A 16,862-nucleotide genomic window follows, 5' to 3' on the forward strand; every position below is an offset into this window, starting at 1 on the left:
AATATGAGGCTGCTATGTTAACCATTAAATGGAAATTGAGAGATGTGACATGCAGTTATAACCTTTTGTTATGAATCACACCAACATTCTGCTTAAATCCCACTTCAGTGAGCCATTGTTACCCTCATTCCCCCTTTTTTTTCTTTCCTGAAGTGCCATCAATTGTAACATTACATGTGCTATCGCTCCCCCTTTAGGGTAGTGGATTTTATAGTGCATAAACCCAGAAACTGATGGCTTTTTCTCAATAGCTTTCTTACCTGGCTGAGATGGGCTTTGGTGCTTGTCTAATCTATGTGGATCCTTGTGACGTCCCTGAGGATCAGCCATTACTGCAAAAAGCATTCGGGGTGACTTTAAACCCAGGAGGAGACCCATCAACCCCACACTACCCCAGCACAGGTGAGTACGGAGTACACATTCCATCAGTTATACTGTATGTGTTGGTCCCGCAAACCTTATTCTTAAAACAACCTCTATTATTAAGTCAACTGTGCATGCTAAGCTCAGCCTGAAAGTGTAATGGAGGTGTAGTCCTCCGGGATAGCAGAGTGCTTTATTAACATGCATAAGGAATAAGGGGAGAGAGAGACACTCGGTGAAAAAAGCGAGATACAGAGAAAGAGAAAACACCAAAGGTGTAGTTGGGCTTTGTTAGATTTGCATTGTTTGGCTTGATGTCTGAAGACTGAAATTCTGGCATAAAATATGAAATTGTTTGCCTAGAAAAGTCACATGGAAGTTATTTGCACATTTTTGTTGACTAGTTGGGTGGAACGGTGGTGTAGTGATTAGCACTGTCGCTTCACAGCAAAAGGTTCTGGGTTTGAGCCCAGTGGCCGGCGAGGGCCTTTCTGTGTGGAGTTTGCATGTTCTCCCAGTGTCTGTGTGGGTTTCCTCCGGGTGCTCTGGTTTCCTCCACAGTCCAAAGACATGCAGGTTAGGCTAATTGGTAGCTCTAAATTGACCGTAGGTGTGAATGTGAGTGTGAATGGTTCTTTGTCTCTATGTGTCAGCCCTGTGATGATCTGGCGACTTGTCCAGGGTGTACCCCGCCTCTCGCCCATAGTCAGCTGGGATAGCAACCCTGCACAGGATAAGCAGTTGCGGATAATGAATGGATTGGATGTTTACTAGTTTTCACATTCAACAGATCCCATGAGTCAGCCTGTCCTTTGAAACATAAGCCAATAATAAAGTCAGAGAAATAAAGGAAATTTAGTAAGTAAGAAAGTAAGTTAATCTTATGAATGGCTCTAAATGAGTACTTAGGTTGCTCCTGAAATCCTGCTGCAGCACTAACGCACCTCATGAAGGGATTGTTAATTAGCCGATAAGTTGAGCCAGGTGTGTTAGTGCAGGGAAAAATGCTAAAATGTTTTCCCCCAAGCCCAGTAGATGACTTGGGATGGTAAACACCAGACTGCATACCTTTTGCCTCCTGCTCTCATAAGCTTACACTTATTTAGAAATGGAATTTTGCCAAACATTTGGAGTTTACCATTAAAGTGTCAGCTTATTACGAGATTCTACTGTAGGCATCATTAACTGATGAGTCTGGATGTGAACTCAGCAAAAAAATTGCAGTAGACTGAACTGAGTACTTGTAAAAAAAAAATAATTCTGTATAAAAGCTGATGAATGTATGAAAAAAATCAACAACCTGAAGTCAAGGATTCAATATTTTATGATGCAGAATCATCTTGCTAGCCTATTTACACATCAATTTAAATATATAAATGATTTTATTTAATTTTTTCTGTACTTTTTGGATGATATTTGAGCCAAAATAAATTCTTGTCAAATAAGAATCATATTTTGGTCAATAATATTCAATAATAATTGATTTCTAATTGTTGCCATGATTCATTTCAAACATTGCCTGTCAAACTGATGCCCACCCACTAGTGATCGCTTCCTTATCACACACCAGCTACCAGCTAGGGAGGGTGAGGGCTAGCACATGCTTTTTCAGAGATTCATAAAGTGAGCCAGTGCATCTATTCAAAGTGCTAGATTAGATTAGATTAGATTAGATTAGATTAGATTAGATTAGATTAGATTAGATTAGATTAGATAAAACTTTAATGATCCCTTTGGGAGGCTTCCCTCAGGGAAATTAAGATTCCAGCAGCATCATTACAGATAAACAGAGAAAAGAAATAGAGGAAAACTTCTAGATAAATTAAAATAAATTAAGTATTTACATATACAAATATAAAAAGAATAAGATATGGGGAAGAGAGAAGGGGGGGGCGGCAGGCGAGATATTGCACTTTATAGTGCACATTATATTGCACATTGTCTGGTATTGCTTATTGTTAGGCTAGGCTACTGCTCCTTCCCATCCTCTGTCCTCCTGTTACCCCTCCTCCCCCCCAGAGAGGAGTTGTACAGTCTGATGGCGTGAGGGACAAAGGAGTTTTTAAGTCTGTTCGTCCTGCACTTGGGAAGGAGCATTCTGTCACTTAACAGGCTCCTCTGGTTGCTAATGACGGTGTGCAGAGGGTGACTGGCATCATCCATGATGTTCAATAGTTTGTCCATAGACCTCTTCTCTGCCACCAACACCAGAGTCCAGCTTCATGCCAATCACAGAGTTGGCCCGCCTGATCAGTTTGTCCAGCCTGGATATGTCCTTCTTGGATGTCCTGCCCCCCCCAGCACACCATGGTGTAAAACAGGACACTGGCGACCACAGACTGATAGAACATCCACAGGAGTTTCCTGCTGATGTTAAAGGACCGCAGTCTCCTAAGGAAGTATAGCCTGCTCTGTCCCTTCCTGTATAAGTGATTGGTGTTGCAAGTCCAGTCCAGCTTGCTGTCCAGCCACAGCCCGAGGTACTTGTAGGAATCCACAGCCTCCACCTCGACTCCCTTGATCAGAACTGGTCGTGACCTTGGTCTGGACCTCCCAAAGTCAATGACCAGCTCCGTGGTCTTCGAGGTGTTGAGCTGCAGATGGTTCCTGTTGCACCACACAGCAAAGTCCCTCACCAGGCTCCTATACTCCTCCTCTCTCTTGTCACTGATACACCCAACGATGGCTGTGTCATCTGCAAACTTTTTAATGTGACACAGCTCCGAGTTGTAGCAGAAGTCTGCGGTGTACAGGGTGAAGAGAAGAGGGGCCAGCACCGTGCCCTGGGGTGCTCCGGTGCTGCTAATCACAGTGTCAGACATGATGTCCTTCAGCCTGACATACTGCGGCCTGTCAGTGAGGTAGCTGGAGATCCAGGTGACCAGGCAGGGTTCCACTCGCATCCTGTTCAGTTTGTCCTGAAGCAATAGGGACTGGATGGTGTTGAAGGCACTCGAGAAGTCCAAGAAGAGGATCCTCACTGTGCCATTTCCCTTATCCAGATGCGAGTGGGCTCGGTGTAGCAGGTAGAGGATGGCGTCTTCCACACCAACACCTGCCCGATACACAAACTGCAGACAGTCCTGGGCATGTTGTACCTGGGGTCTGAGGAGGCTGAGGAAGAGCTGCTCCAACGTCTTCATCAGATGTGAAGTGAGTGCCACCAGTCGGAAGTCGTTCAGCTTGCTGGGCCGATTCTTTTTGGGAACCTGAACAATACATGATGTCTTCCAGAGGGTGGGCACTCTCCCCAGCTGCAGGCTGAGGTTGAAGATGCGTTGGAGTAGTTCACCCAGTTCAGCAGCGCAGTTCTTCAGTAGTCGGGGACACACCTTGTCCGGGCCTGCTGCTTTCCTGGGGTGAAGCTTCCTCAACTGACCTCTGACCTGGTCTGCAGTAATGCATGGAGGAGTCTGTGTTGAGGTGGGGGAGGAGGGGGCTGCTTTGATGACTGGGGGAAGGTGTGTTGAGGGAAGGAGAGATGGCTGCAGTGAGGGAGAGGGTGGGGGGGACGTGGGCTGGTTGAACCGATTGAAGAAGTCATTCAACTCATTCACCCTCTCCACTGTCCCCTCAGCAACTCTGGTCTTTGTATTGTGGCCTGCGATGGTTTTCACACCTTCCCAGACCTCCCTCATGCTGTTCTCCTTCAGCTTCTGCTCCACCTTTCTCCTGTAGCTGTCCTTAGCTTCCCTCACGCAGTGTTTTACCTCCTGCTGTGCTGCTTTCATCGCCTCCCTATCCCTGCTCCTGAAGGTGGCCTTCTTCCTGTTGAGAACAGCTTTGACTTCCTGTGTTACCCATGGCTTGTTATTAGGGTAACACCGTACAGTCTTGGCGGGGGAGACCATGTCTGCACAGAAGTTAAGGTAATCCATCAGACAGTGTGTCAGCCCCTCTATGTCCTCACAGTGTGGGCTAAGCAGCACATCCCAGTCTGTGATGTCATAGCAGTCTCTGAGGGCATCTTCCATTTCAGGGGACCACCTCCTGATGGAGCTAGTTGTTGCAGGCTGCCTTTGAACCAAGGGGGTGTACTTCGGCTGTAGATGAACCAGGTTGTGGTCAGACTTCCCTAGTGGGGGGGGAGGGGTGTGACTCTGTATGCATCCCTCACATTAGCATACAGCAAGTCAATTGTCCTGTTGTTCCTTGTTGGACAATCCACAGCCTGGTAAAAAGCAGCCAAAGTAGAGTCCAAAGTAGCGTAATTAAAGTACCCAGAAATGATGTTAAATGCCTCAGGGTGCTGTGTCTGCAGCCTTACTGTGACAGAGTGAATCCTCCCACATGCAGCGGTTGCATTTGCCCTTGGAGGGATGTAAACACAGATGGTGATCACGTGACTGAACTCCCTCAGCAGATAATATGGCTGCAGGCTAACAGCTAGCAGCTCCAAGTCCGGGCAACATAAAACTGTCTTTACGGAGATATGTCCCGGGTTACACCAGCGGTTGTTAACATAAATGATGAGTCCCCCACCTTTGCTTTTCCCGCATGTGTTAGTGTCTCTGTTGGCTCTCACAGCAGCGAATCGCCGCAGGTCTACGTTAGCATCTGGTACGAGATGTGTTAGCCATGTCTCCATAAAGATAAATAAGCTGCTCTCCCAATAAATCCACTGGTTGTTCAGAGCAGAAAGCTCGTCGACTTTATTCAGCAGCGAGTTCACATTCCCCATGATAACGGAAGGAATGGATGGTTTGCAGCACTGCCAGTTGTCCGCTAGCCTAGCCTTTCGCTTAGCTCCAGCTTTGCAGCCCCTGGGTTTCCTCCTCAGCTCCACCAGAATGGGGTGTTGTATCCCGGCTAGTCCCATTGTTTTCAGGGCCAGCAGCTCCTCTCTCGAATTAGTGAGAAACTGGCTCCTGGTTGCGTGTTAAAGTTAAAAATATCCATGTTATATAAGTAAAATATGCTATGTCTTCGTAAGAAAAGCAGAAAAGTAAAAAAAGGTGGAAAAAAGAGATTTAAAGAGCTAAAAACTACAGAGCTACTGGAGGGGCAGCCGTCTCACACAGCGCCCATAGGCTTATCAAGGTAAATTATGCTATGTAGCTATGTATGCTACATCACAACGTACAGTACCAGTCAACATTTTTTCTGTATTGTGACTATTTTCTATATTGTAAAATGATACTGAAGACATCAAAACTATGAAATAACATATGGAACATCTAATCTCATTATCTCTAGCCGCTTTATCCTGTTCTACAGGGTCGCAGGCAAGCTGGAGCCTATCCCAGCGAAAGGCGGGGTACACCCTGGACAAGTCACCAGGTCATCACAAGGCTGACACATAGGCACAGACAACCATTCACTCACATTCGCACCTACAGTCAATTTAGAGTCACCAGTTAACCTAACCTGCATGTCTTTGGACTGTGGGGGAAACCGGAGGAAACCCACGCGGACACGGGGAGAACATGCAAACTCCGCACAGAAAGGCCCTTGCCAGCCATGGGGCTCGAACCCGGACCTTCTTGCTGTGAGGCAACAGCGCTAACCACTACACCACCGTGCCGCCCCCATATGGAACATATATAGAATTATGCGGTAAACAAAAAAGGTGTTAAAAAATGTGTTTCACATTTTAGATTCTTCAAAGTAGCCACCATTTACCTTGATGACACTTTGCACACTATTGGCATTATCTTCACCATCTTCATGAGGTCGTCACCTGGAATGATTTTCAGTTAACAGGTGTGCCTCTTCAAAAGTTAATTAATGCCATTTCTTGCCTTCTTAATGTGTTTGAGATCAAAGAGTAAATAGTAAATAATAAAAAAACAGTAAGTAGCCCTTTTCCACAACTGTAGTAATCCATATTATGTCAAGAACCGCTCAACTAAGTAAAGAGAAATGACATCCATCATTACTTTAAGACATGAAGTGTCTTATTTAATAAAAATAGAGAAATACCACTGAATTCAAAGGTATGTCCAAACTTTTGACTGGTACTATAGCTGAACACACTGTGGCTAATTGTCCTCTTCCAGATACGAGAGCTTACAATACACACAATTCATTAGTGTCACTCAGATTCACAGGAGAGCACCCACAGAGCACTGATTTTCGTCTCTTGTACTTTTGGGCACAGATGTGGTATCATCTGGATTTGAACTTGCAATATGTTGTGCCATGAGTAGGCATGTAACAAGTCACCAAAATCATGATTCAATTTGATTCATGGTTTTGGGTTCACAATTTGATTTTCACACAATGTTTTTGAAAATTAAATTAAAAGAAGTGAATTTTATCAACAAGAAAATGCAAAATTTATTTTCCTACTCTTTATCAACTTAAACATTTTATTTTGTTTAAAAAAACAAAAACAAAACAAAACCTTTTGTTTCATTTTCTTAATAGCCAACAGTAATTATTTAACCGGTATTTACACAGTGGAGCAGTGGTTAGCATTGTCCCCTCATAGCAAGAAAATTCTGTGTTCAAGTCCTTTGCTCAACTGGCGCATTTCTGTATGGAGTTTGCATGTTCTCTTCATGTTTTATGTGGGTTTTCTCCCACAGTCCAAAAGACATGTGGATTAGGTCTTTGGCTACTCTGAATTGCCCATAGGTGTGAGTGTTTTTTCATCTCTGTGTTGGCCCTGTGATGGATTGGTGATCTGTTCTGGGTGTACCCCGCCTCTCACCTGGGATTGGCTCCAGCCTACCCATGACCTGCAATGGATTAAGTAGTACAGAAAATGAATTACCCATAGCCACTTATCCTGTGCAGGGTTGCGGGCAAGCTGGAGTCCATCCCAGCTGACTATGGGCGAGAGGCAGGGTACACCCTGAACAAATCACCAGGTCATCGCAGGGCTGACACATAGAGACAAACAACCATTCACACCCACATTCACACCTACGGTCAATTTAGAGCCACCAATTAGCCTAACCTGCATGTCTTTGGACTGTGGGGGAAACCGGAGCACCCAGAGGAAACCTACACAGACACTGGGAGAACATGCAAACTCCACACAGAAAGGCCCGCATCAGCCACTGGGCTTGAACCCAGAACCTTCTTGCTGTGAGGCGACAGTGCTAATCACTACACCACAGTGCTGCCAGAAAATTAATTAATGAATTGTTTACCCATTTGTTTTTGTAAAGGATGGAGTAAATTATAATATTCTATTAACTAAAAATAATCATGTTAGTAAAATTGAAAAATGTTAATAACAAATGGGCCTTTTCATAAAACTTTATGAACATTTGTACTACTTGCATTTGCTTCTCTTTTCTTTAGCTTCCAGTAGTCTGTAAAAAGATAGCTCCAATTTCTTGTTCAATATGTTCATACAGTCAATTACTGAACATCTCTTTCCCATTTTAGGTGTGTTTGTTTGTTTGTTTGTTTGTTTGTTTGTTTGTTTGTTTGTTTGTTTTTGGAGCATTAGAGCTGTTTTACTTCTGCCTAGGGTGAAGTCAGGTGCATTCCCACTATTGTATGTTATTGTCCCCTCTGCTGTCTAAACAATACAATTACGACTAGGGAAACCTAAGGGATTACACCAGACCTGGGTATTTTACGGCCCGCGGGCCGCATCCGGCCCTTTGGTTCATTCTGACCGGCCCGCATAAGGTTAATTAGAAATTACAAAATAAACGTATTTTCTAATTTTACCTCATGCATGGACTGAATGTGCATTGCTTTTATTTTGAAGTTGTGTTCAACAAAAACGCAATGCGCACGACATGAGCATGACATGAAATCCCACAAAACCTAATCCCGCGATAACTACTTCCGTAATTTGTCCAGACCAACCACAAACTTGTACGTCATCCTTCAAACAGTCCAGCCAATCACATAGTGTGACGTCACTAGCAGGTGCCGGAGCCCGAGCCAATCTGTAGATCTGATACCTACACCGAATTGAAGTTGTTGCGAGTAGATCACAAGAAGACTTTAGTCCCCAAAATGTCTGCAAAAAGAAGAAAGGTAGATGCCAAATGCAGGGCTTTCAACAAAACATGGACTGCTAAGTATTTATTTACTGAAGTCAGAGATGAAGCCGTGTGTTTAGCTTGTGGAGAGCAGATCGCAGTGTTCAAAGACTACAATTTGAGTCGGCATTACCAAATGAAAAACACCAAATGAGGTGATTAGACTACAAATGTGGACATCATTATTATAATATGATGTATCTTGCTTGATATTTGGAGTAGAAAGACAATATTGTGACGTCTTTATTGTGTTTTGGGGTGAATGTGACTGAAAAAATGGTACAAACATTCACATTTTGTTAACCATTGTTTTGGGAAATTTGATTGAATAAATTACATTTTTTGTAAGGCAAGCTCGTTTTTTCCATACTCTTACCAGTCTTAGCAGCTTGTAAAAACAATGTTATTTACTGCTTTATATAAAGAAATACAATTAATATTATGCAGAATTTAGTTCAGCCTTTTGGTCCGGCCCTCCACAAAATTTTCTGTTTTTCATGTGGCCCCATGGAAAAAATAATTGCCCACCCCTGGATTACACAGTCTGATAATAATTGTGATTCTTTTTTTATTTCATTAATTTGAGTCATTATAAATTTGCATCGCTATTTATCATCACACAATATACTGTTACATGCCTTGAATCTAGCTTACTGAACCTGAACAATTATAGTTTCTGTAATGCATTTCTGTAAATTACTTAGCTGAAGACAGCTCATCAAACCAGAGCTCTAGCTACAGGGCTAGAAGTTAGAAAGGTAAGAGTTTCACAAACTTTCACAGATTTTTTTCCCCCCTTTGTATTTGCATTTCTGGTCTGGCTAGTGAATTTCACTTGTTCATGCATGGCACTTGTTTAAAAAATGCAAAATAGAGCACCACTGCAAAACAAAACAACTTTTTTAATCATAAACTAACCAATAATTGTTAAATATTAAAATGTAACTGCTGTTGCTGTTCATTCATGCTAGTTGCTTATTTAGACCTTGTAAACAAAGACTTGTATGTTGCTGAACATTTACAAATTGTAGTTGACTAGCCCTGGCACTTAGTGGTTAAAATGTTCTCGGCATCATACATGCTGTACAGCTGCTTTGGCTTTTCTCATAAGTACTCAAAGTGGCATGTGCTTGCATGTGTAACTATTTGTTCCAGTGATCTGATTTCAGGTGGCTAATCAGCAGGTGGGCCATCATTATTTTCAGATAAGACATTGTGTTGTTCCATTTACTTGCAGTAATGATTCATCTCCTAATACGCACAGAAGGAGAGAATTCATAACTTCAGCCCTGCTGAAAATACTATTGCTATATGCCACGTCATTAAATGCATTAGCAGGAGCTGAAAATAGATGAAATGTGTCTTTTTATAATAACAGAAAATTCCAGTTTAAAAAGGGGAACATGTCATTTTTCACAAGTAATGGTGCATTCACTTACAGTCTGCTGTTATTGTTTATGTTTGCAGTAGGCACATCATTCATCATGGCAGGAGACAGAATGATTCAAACCTTTGCACAGCTGATGTAGAAACAACATCCAACTGTGATGCATGCTTGTGAAAAGATACAGTATGTAATGATCAAATTAGAAAACAATTAATACGTATAGCAATCATGAAACAAACAAAACCTCATACCGCCACAATAAGGGACTGACTGTATCAATGTTATTGTGTCCGTGCTTCATTAATTGTCATTTATTCTGATAATCAACTGCTCGAATGTGTTTCACTACATACAATTCATATTCAACAAGCAGCATTGCAGCAAACTGTCCCGTCATGCTGCCTCATAGGTATGCAAGCTAACTAGCTACGTGATGGGAAAACTGGGAAGCATTTCTCAACAGCAGATACTGTGAACAATAGCTTATAAGAGATTCAAGAGATGTTTATTGTCAGCACATCCATATACAAGTACACAGTAAGGTTGAAATAATGTCTCTCTAAGACCCATAGTGCAAATTAAAAGACAAGACAAAAGACAAACATAAACTAGTGCAAGTTAAAAGGACATGATGAGTAATGCAGTGGTAATGTACATTATGCAATGGAGAGTGAAAAGTGACTTTGTGACAGTTTAAAGTGCCAGTGTAATGTCAACCAAGCACTGAAGGGGGGAAAAAAGTATTATAAATTATGCAAAGGTAAATGTAAAGTGACTGTATTCCAATTGTCAATGCAATGTAAACAGTCCAGAAGTGAGTCAGTCTGTTTTCAGGCTCTTGGTGCAGGAAGGTGGCGCTGAGGAGCCTAACTGCCTGTGGAAAGAAGCTGTTGTAGTATCTGGCAGTGGTGGTTCGGATGCACTGAAACTTTATCAGACAACAGAGAGGTGAACAGTGCATGGGAGGGGTCTGCTACAATGCTGGTTGCACAGCAGATAGTGCTTATTGTACAGTTCAGTAAGTGATGGGAAGGGGATCCCAATGACTCTCTCAGCAGTCCTCACAATCCACTGCAGGGACTTGTGACCAGTGATTAAGCAGTTCCCATCCCAGACAGTGATGCATGTGCAGAGGATACTCTCAATAGTCCTTTGGTAGAAGGTGGTACTATTGAGTACAGAGAGGTGGTACTGCCTGACCTCCTCTCCTTATGCAGACTTATCATTATTACTAATAATAGAGTCTATTACTCTTTTCGGAGACATGGCTAACACACCTTGTACTGGATGCTAACATGGACCTGCGGGGATTCACTGCTGTGAGAGCCAACAGAGACACTAAAGCATGCGGAAAAGGCAAAGGTGGGGGACTCATCATCTATGTGAACAACCGCTGGTGTAACCCGGGACATATCTCCGTAAAGACAGTCTTATGTTGTCCGGACTTGGAGCTGCTAGCCGTTAGCCTGCAGCCATATTATCTGCTGAGGGAGTTCAGTCATGTGATCACCATCTGTGTTTACATCCCTCCGAGGGCAGATGCAGCCACTGCATGTGAGAGGATTCACTCTCTCACAGCAAGGCTGCAGACACAGCACCCTGAGGCATTTATGATAATTTCTGGGGACTTTAATCACGCTACTTTGGACTCTGCTTTGGCTGCTTTTTACCAGGTTGTGGACTGTCCAACAAGGAACAACAGGACAATTGACTTGCTGTATGCTAATGTGAGGGATGCATACAGAGTCACACCCCTCCCCCCACTAGGGAAGTCTGACCACAACCTGGTTCATCTACAGCTGAAGTACACCCCCCTGGTTCAAAGGCAGCCTGCAACAACTAGCTCCATCAGGAGGTGGTCCCCTGAAATGGAAGATGCCCTCAGAGACTGTTATGACACCATGGACTGGGATATGCTGCTTAGTCCACATTGTGAGGGCATAGAGGGGCTGACACACTGTCTGACGGATTACCTCAACTTCTGTGCAGACATGGTCTCTCCCGCTAAGACTGTACGGTGTTACCCTAATAACAAGCCATGGGTAACACAGGAAGTCAAAGCTGTTCTCAACAGGAAGAAGGTCGCCTTCAGGAGCAGGGACAGGGAGGCAATGAAAGCAGCACAGCAGGAGGTGAAACACTGCGTGAGGGAAGCTAAGGACAGCTACAGGAGAAAGGTGGAGCAGAAGCTGAAGGAGAACAGCATGAGGGAGGTCTGGGAAGGTGTGAAAACAATCACAGGCCGCAACACAAAGACCAAAGTTGTTGAGGGGTCAGTGGAAAGGGCGAACAAGCTGAATGACTTATTCAACCGGTTCAACCAGCCCACATCCCCCCCACCCTCCCCCTCACTGCAGCCATCTCTCCTTCTTCCCTCAACACACCTTCCCCCAGTCATCGCAGCAGCCCCCTCCTTCCCCACCTAAACACAGACTCCTCCATGCATTACTGCAGACCAAGTCAGAGGTCAACTGAGGAAGCCTCACCCCAGGAAAGCAGCAGGCCCGGACAAGGTGTGTCTCCGACTACTGAAGACCTGCGCTGCTGAACTGGGTGAACCACTCCAATGCATCTTCAGCCTCAGCCTGCAGCTGGGGAGAGTGCCCACCATCTGGAAGACATCATGCATCGTTCCAGTTCCCAAGAAGAACCGGCCCAGCAAGCTGAACGACTTCCAACTGGTGGCACTCACTTCGCATCTGATAAAGATGTTGAAGTGGCTCTTCCTCAGCCTCCTCAGACCCCAGGTCCAACATGCCCAGGACTGTCTGCAGTTTGCGTATCGGGCAGGTGTTGGTGTGGAAGACGCCATCCTCTACCTGCTACACTGAGCCCACTCGCATCTGAAATGGCACAGTGAGGATCCTCTTCTTGGACTTCTTGAGTGCCTTCAACACCATCCAGCCCCTTATGCTTCAGGACAAACTGAACAGGATGCAAGTAGAACCCTGCCTAGTCACCTGGATCTCCAACTACCTCATTTAATATAATATAATACTTAATTTATAATTAATTTAATTTAATTTATTTAGAAGTTTTCTATTCTCTGTTTATCCTGTAATGATGCTGCTGGAATTTTAATTTCCCTGAGGGAACCCTCCCAAAGAGATCAATAAAGTTCTATCTAATCTAATCTAATGAATCCCACCACTGTTGTGTCATCGACAAACTTGATGATATGGTTTGAACTGTAGCACAGTCATGTGTCAGCAGGATGAACAGCAGTGGGCTGAGCACACAATCCTGGAGTGTGCCAGTGCTCAGTCTGATGACCCTAGAGGTGTTGTTGCTTATGCGGACAGATTGGGGCCTGTCAGTGAGGAAATCTAGGATCCAGTTGCAGAGGGAGGTGTTCACGCCCAGTCGGCTCAGCTTCCCTACCAACCTCTGCAGAATTGAATGCTGAGCTGAAGTCTGAACAGCATTCTGACACAAATGCCTTTTTTTTGTCTTTTTTATGAGAGAGTGTGAGGTGGAGGGCAATAGAGATGGCATAATCTGTTGTTCAGTTTGACCAGTATGCAAACTGTAGTGGGTCTAGTTGTTCTGAGAGTTGGGTCTTCATGTGCCTCAGTTCCATCCTCTCAAAACACTCAGTGATTTAGTTAGCCAATTACCCTCCATGTAATAAGTTTTCTCCTCCTGATATGTACCATGAAGACCCAGATTCTTGTACATGCCAAAATGGGAAGCACAAATTTGGTAAATTTTCTGCAAGTTTCATTGAAATCAATAATGCATAATGATCATCTAGTTTATCGACTCTGTTTTCCAAAGTTAGTAAATTTGAGTAATTTTAGCCTTTCACTTCTAGTTGTTAGCTCATCTGGCCAACAGGCAATGAGCTTATGCCATTATGTGTTGTCTGTCATCTGTCCATTGTCCATCCTCCATCATCTGTCCAGTATTGTCATTTCACGAAAATCGCTTCTCTCTCAATTATTCACTGATTTTTATTCTTTTTGGCAGGAAGGTGAGTCTGCCTGTGGTGCATATAGCTTCTACCCAAATTTGCATAATTGCAAGTAATAATGAAGATATGGAGTAATTAAGCCCTAACGAGCAGTTTCCACACAAATTGCTTCTTCTACCTCAGTTCTTCACCGATTTTGATTCTTTCTGGCATGAAGGTAGGGGTACCTAGGCTGCATATAACTTCTACCCAGATTTGCTTCAGTACAATTCTTAATGACGTTATGGACTAATCAAACCTTAAAGAGCAGTTCAACAAAAATCTCTTCCTCTCGGTCAACTGCTTGCTGTTTTGGATTCTTTTTGGCAAATAAGTAGGTATTCCTAGGGTGAATATAGGTCTGGATCCTTCCATCTTGTAAGATAATGGTAGCGCCATGGTAAAAAGTCAGTCCTGTGGAGAGCAGTGTTTGGAATGACTCAGTTGTCCAATCCTTGCATGACAGTCCTTTCCGCACAAGTTACAGGTGAACTTGGAGTGTGGGTTAGGGACCTGGGATTGCACTCTCTGTTTCCTCCATTGTCTTCTTTCCTCTGACTGTTGGTAAAGCTTTTCTTCAACCCTTTTGAGACCTTCAAATACTGTGTGCTGCCAGCAACTGCGATCTTCAGCAAGTAACTCCCAGTTATTTGGGTCAATTCCTGTGAGTTTCATATCGTGCTTGCAGACGTCTTTGCTGGGCGGCCTACTGGGCGGTGTCCTGTGGCCAGCTCTCTGTATATGATGTTCTTTGGAATGCAGCTGTTCTGCATATGATACACGTGCCTCAGCCAGCATAAACGGCTCTGGCAAAGGAGGAGATGTGTACTCCAGGAACCAGCTTGTTGCAACACGGTAGTGTTGGTGACTGTCTCACCATGTGATGCCAAGAATCCATCGTAGGCAGCGAAGGTGGAAGCTTTCAAGACGTTTCTCCTGTCTGGCATAAGTAGTCCAAGTTTCACGACCATAAAGCATGGTACTCAGAACGCAGGCCTGATAAACTTTGAGTTTGGTGTTTAATGTTAACTGGTTGTTTTCCCATACTCTCTTGCTCAGTTTTGCCAACACGCCTGTGGCTTTTGCAATACGTTTGTCAATTTCTCTGTCAAGGGACAGATTCTTGGTGATGATGGAGCCCAGATAAGTGGAGTGATCAGTGACTTCAAGCACTTCATTAATAATTCTAATCGAGGGTGGTGGACAGATGTCCTGGGCCATAACATTTGTCTTCTTAATGCTAATAGTTAGCCCAAACTCATTACAAGCATGAGCAAACTGATTGATCAGGGTTTGGAGGCCCTCTTCCGTGTGCGAGGTCAGGGCAGTGTCATCGGCAAACAACATTTCTCTAATGAGCACTGTGCACACTTTTGTCTTGGCCCTCAGACGTGCCAAGTTGAATAACCTTCCGTCACTTCTGGTGTGTAGATGGACACCCTGTGAGGAGTGTTTGAAAGAGAAGTCCAGCAGCAGCAAGAAGAAGATACTGAACAGAGTTGGTACAAGTACACAACCTTGTTTCATGCCACTCTGAATTGCAAAGAGTTCTGAAACTTCATCATAGCTTACCATGCCCTGCATGTCTTCATGGAAAGAAGTAATTATGCTGAGCAACTGTGGAGAACAGCCAATCTTCAACAGTTGGAACAGACCTTTTCTACTCACAAGATCAAATGCCTTTGTGAGGTCAATAAAGGCAATGTATAATGGCATCTGCTGTTCTCGACATTTCTCCTGGAGTTGACGGACAGAGAAAATCATGTCTACTGTGGATCTTTTAGCCCTAAAACCGAACTGAGATTCTGGGTAAATACAGTACGTTCAGCAAGGACTTGGAGACACGTCAAGACCACACGGGTAAAGACTTTGCCAACTATGCTAAGAAAGGAGATACCCCAATAGTTATTACAATCACTGCAGTTACACTTGTTCTGGTACAGGGTTACTATTTTCACATTATGCATGTCATAAGGTACCTTGTCTTCTCTCCAACAAAGAAGCAAGCGTTCATGAAGTGGTTCCAGCAGGGCTGGTTTTCCACATTTGATGAAGCTGTCAAGTGCTTCCTGAGAGACTGAGGCTACGTTTACATTACGTCGAATCAGCGGATCATCAGATTAACGTTCTTAAAACGATTCGCGTTTACACTAAAACCGTTAGCCGTGCACACAGCAACACCAATACGCGGATACGCTCGGCTCCGCAGGCATCCTGCGCTCCAAATCACTCCGCCCTGAACAGCGAGTGCCCTCTGGAGGGTGCGCACTCCGGCCCTGCGCAGCTCACAGAGCGCGCGAGTGAAGTGAACAAGCCACGATTCGGGACTGAGCCGCTGTGTGAGAGATCCCAGCGCATATCACTTATTACTTGCAAGTGGAAGGATGGCAAGCCTAAAGACAATCATAACTACACAATGGGCAGTATTTGCATCAGTATTTGCAGTATTTTCATACTTTTATACTCTTTAATGAAAGGTGATACAAGGCGGAAGTCTGCGCCGTTTTTCAGCAGTCGCGTCACATGACCAACGCCAGCGAATCAGGAAGGTGGATGTCACAGTGACGTTGTCCAATGAGACGCCAGCTAGAGCTCAGCACAGCGTATTCGCGTATTCTCAATGTTTACACAGCACCGGAGCTGATACGATCTAGATTGAATACGTGGACGCTGGCGGATTCCCGTTTCCCCGCTTTTTCAGGGGGGTTAATGTAAACGGACAGTGCATCCGCAAAGAAAACGAGACAGATACGGTCTAGTGTAAACGTAGCCTGAGTTTTCTCTGGAGTAGAGGTCTAGATAATGTTCGACCCATTGACCCATTTGCTTGTTTCTGTCAGTAATCACCTCCCCTGTTTTAGCTTTCAGGGGTGCAGTCTTCATAGTTGTTTTGCCTGTTGCTTGTTTAATACCCTCATACATGCTTCTGGTGTTACCAGAGTCTGAGGCATGCTGGATATTGTCTGTGAGTTGAAGCCAGTAGATGTTTGCACAGTGACAAGCAGTTTGCCGGGCCCTGCTACGAGTTGCTTTCAATGCTTGTAGGTTTTGCTGACTAGGGTCACGCTTGTAATGGATCAGTGCAGCACGCTTGGCATCAATGACTGGTTCTAACACAGAAATGTTAGCTTCAAACCAGTCAGCATTCTTGTGCTCTTTATTGCCATACGTCTTGGCTGCAGTGCTGTAGATAGTATTCCGAAGAGAT

The 16,862-nt window shown here is 44.1% G+C and overlaps 1 protein-coding gene across 2 annotated transcripts in view; it reads left to right on the plus strand.

The window, feature by feature from the left end:
* LOC132899553 (inactive N-acetylated-alpha-linked acidic dipeptidase-like protein 2) overlaps positions 1–16,862 on the plus strand; it is a 711,964-nt gene that overhangs the window by 363,988 nt on the left and 331,114 nt on the right. For both annotated transcript variants that reach the window (XM_060941545.1, XM_060941546.1), the window contains exon 5: positions 252–402. In XM_060941545.1, coding sequence (XP_060797528.1) covers positions 252–402 — 151 coding nt within the window. The remainder of the gene's footprint in view (positions 1–251; positions 403–16,862) is intronic.

Source organism: Neoarius graeffei, chromosome 15 (assembly GCF_027579695.1).
Source record: "Neoarius graeffei isolate fNeoGra1 chromosome 15, fNeoGra1.pri, whole genome shotgun sequence".
NCBI classification, from domain to species: domain Eukaryota; kingdom Metazoa; phylum Chordata; class Actinopteri; order Siluriformes; family Ariidae; genus Neoarius; species Neoarius graeffei.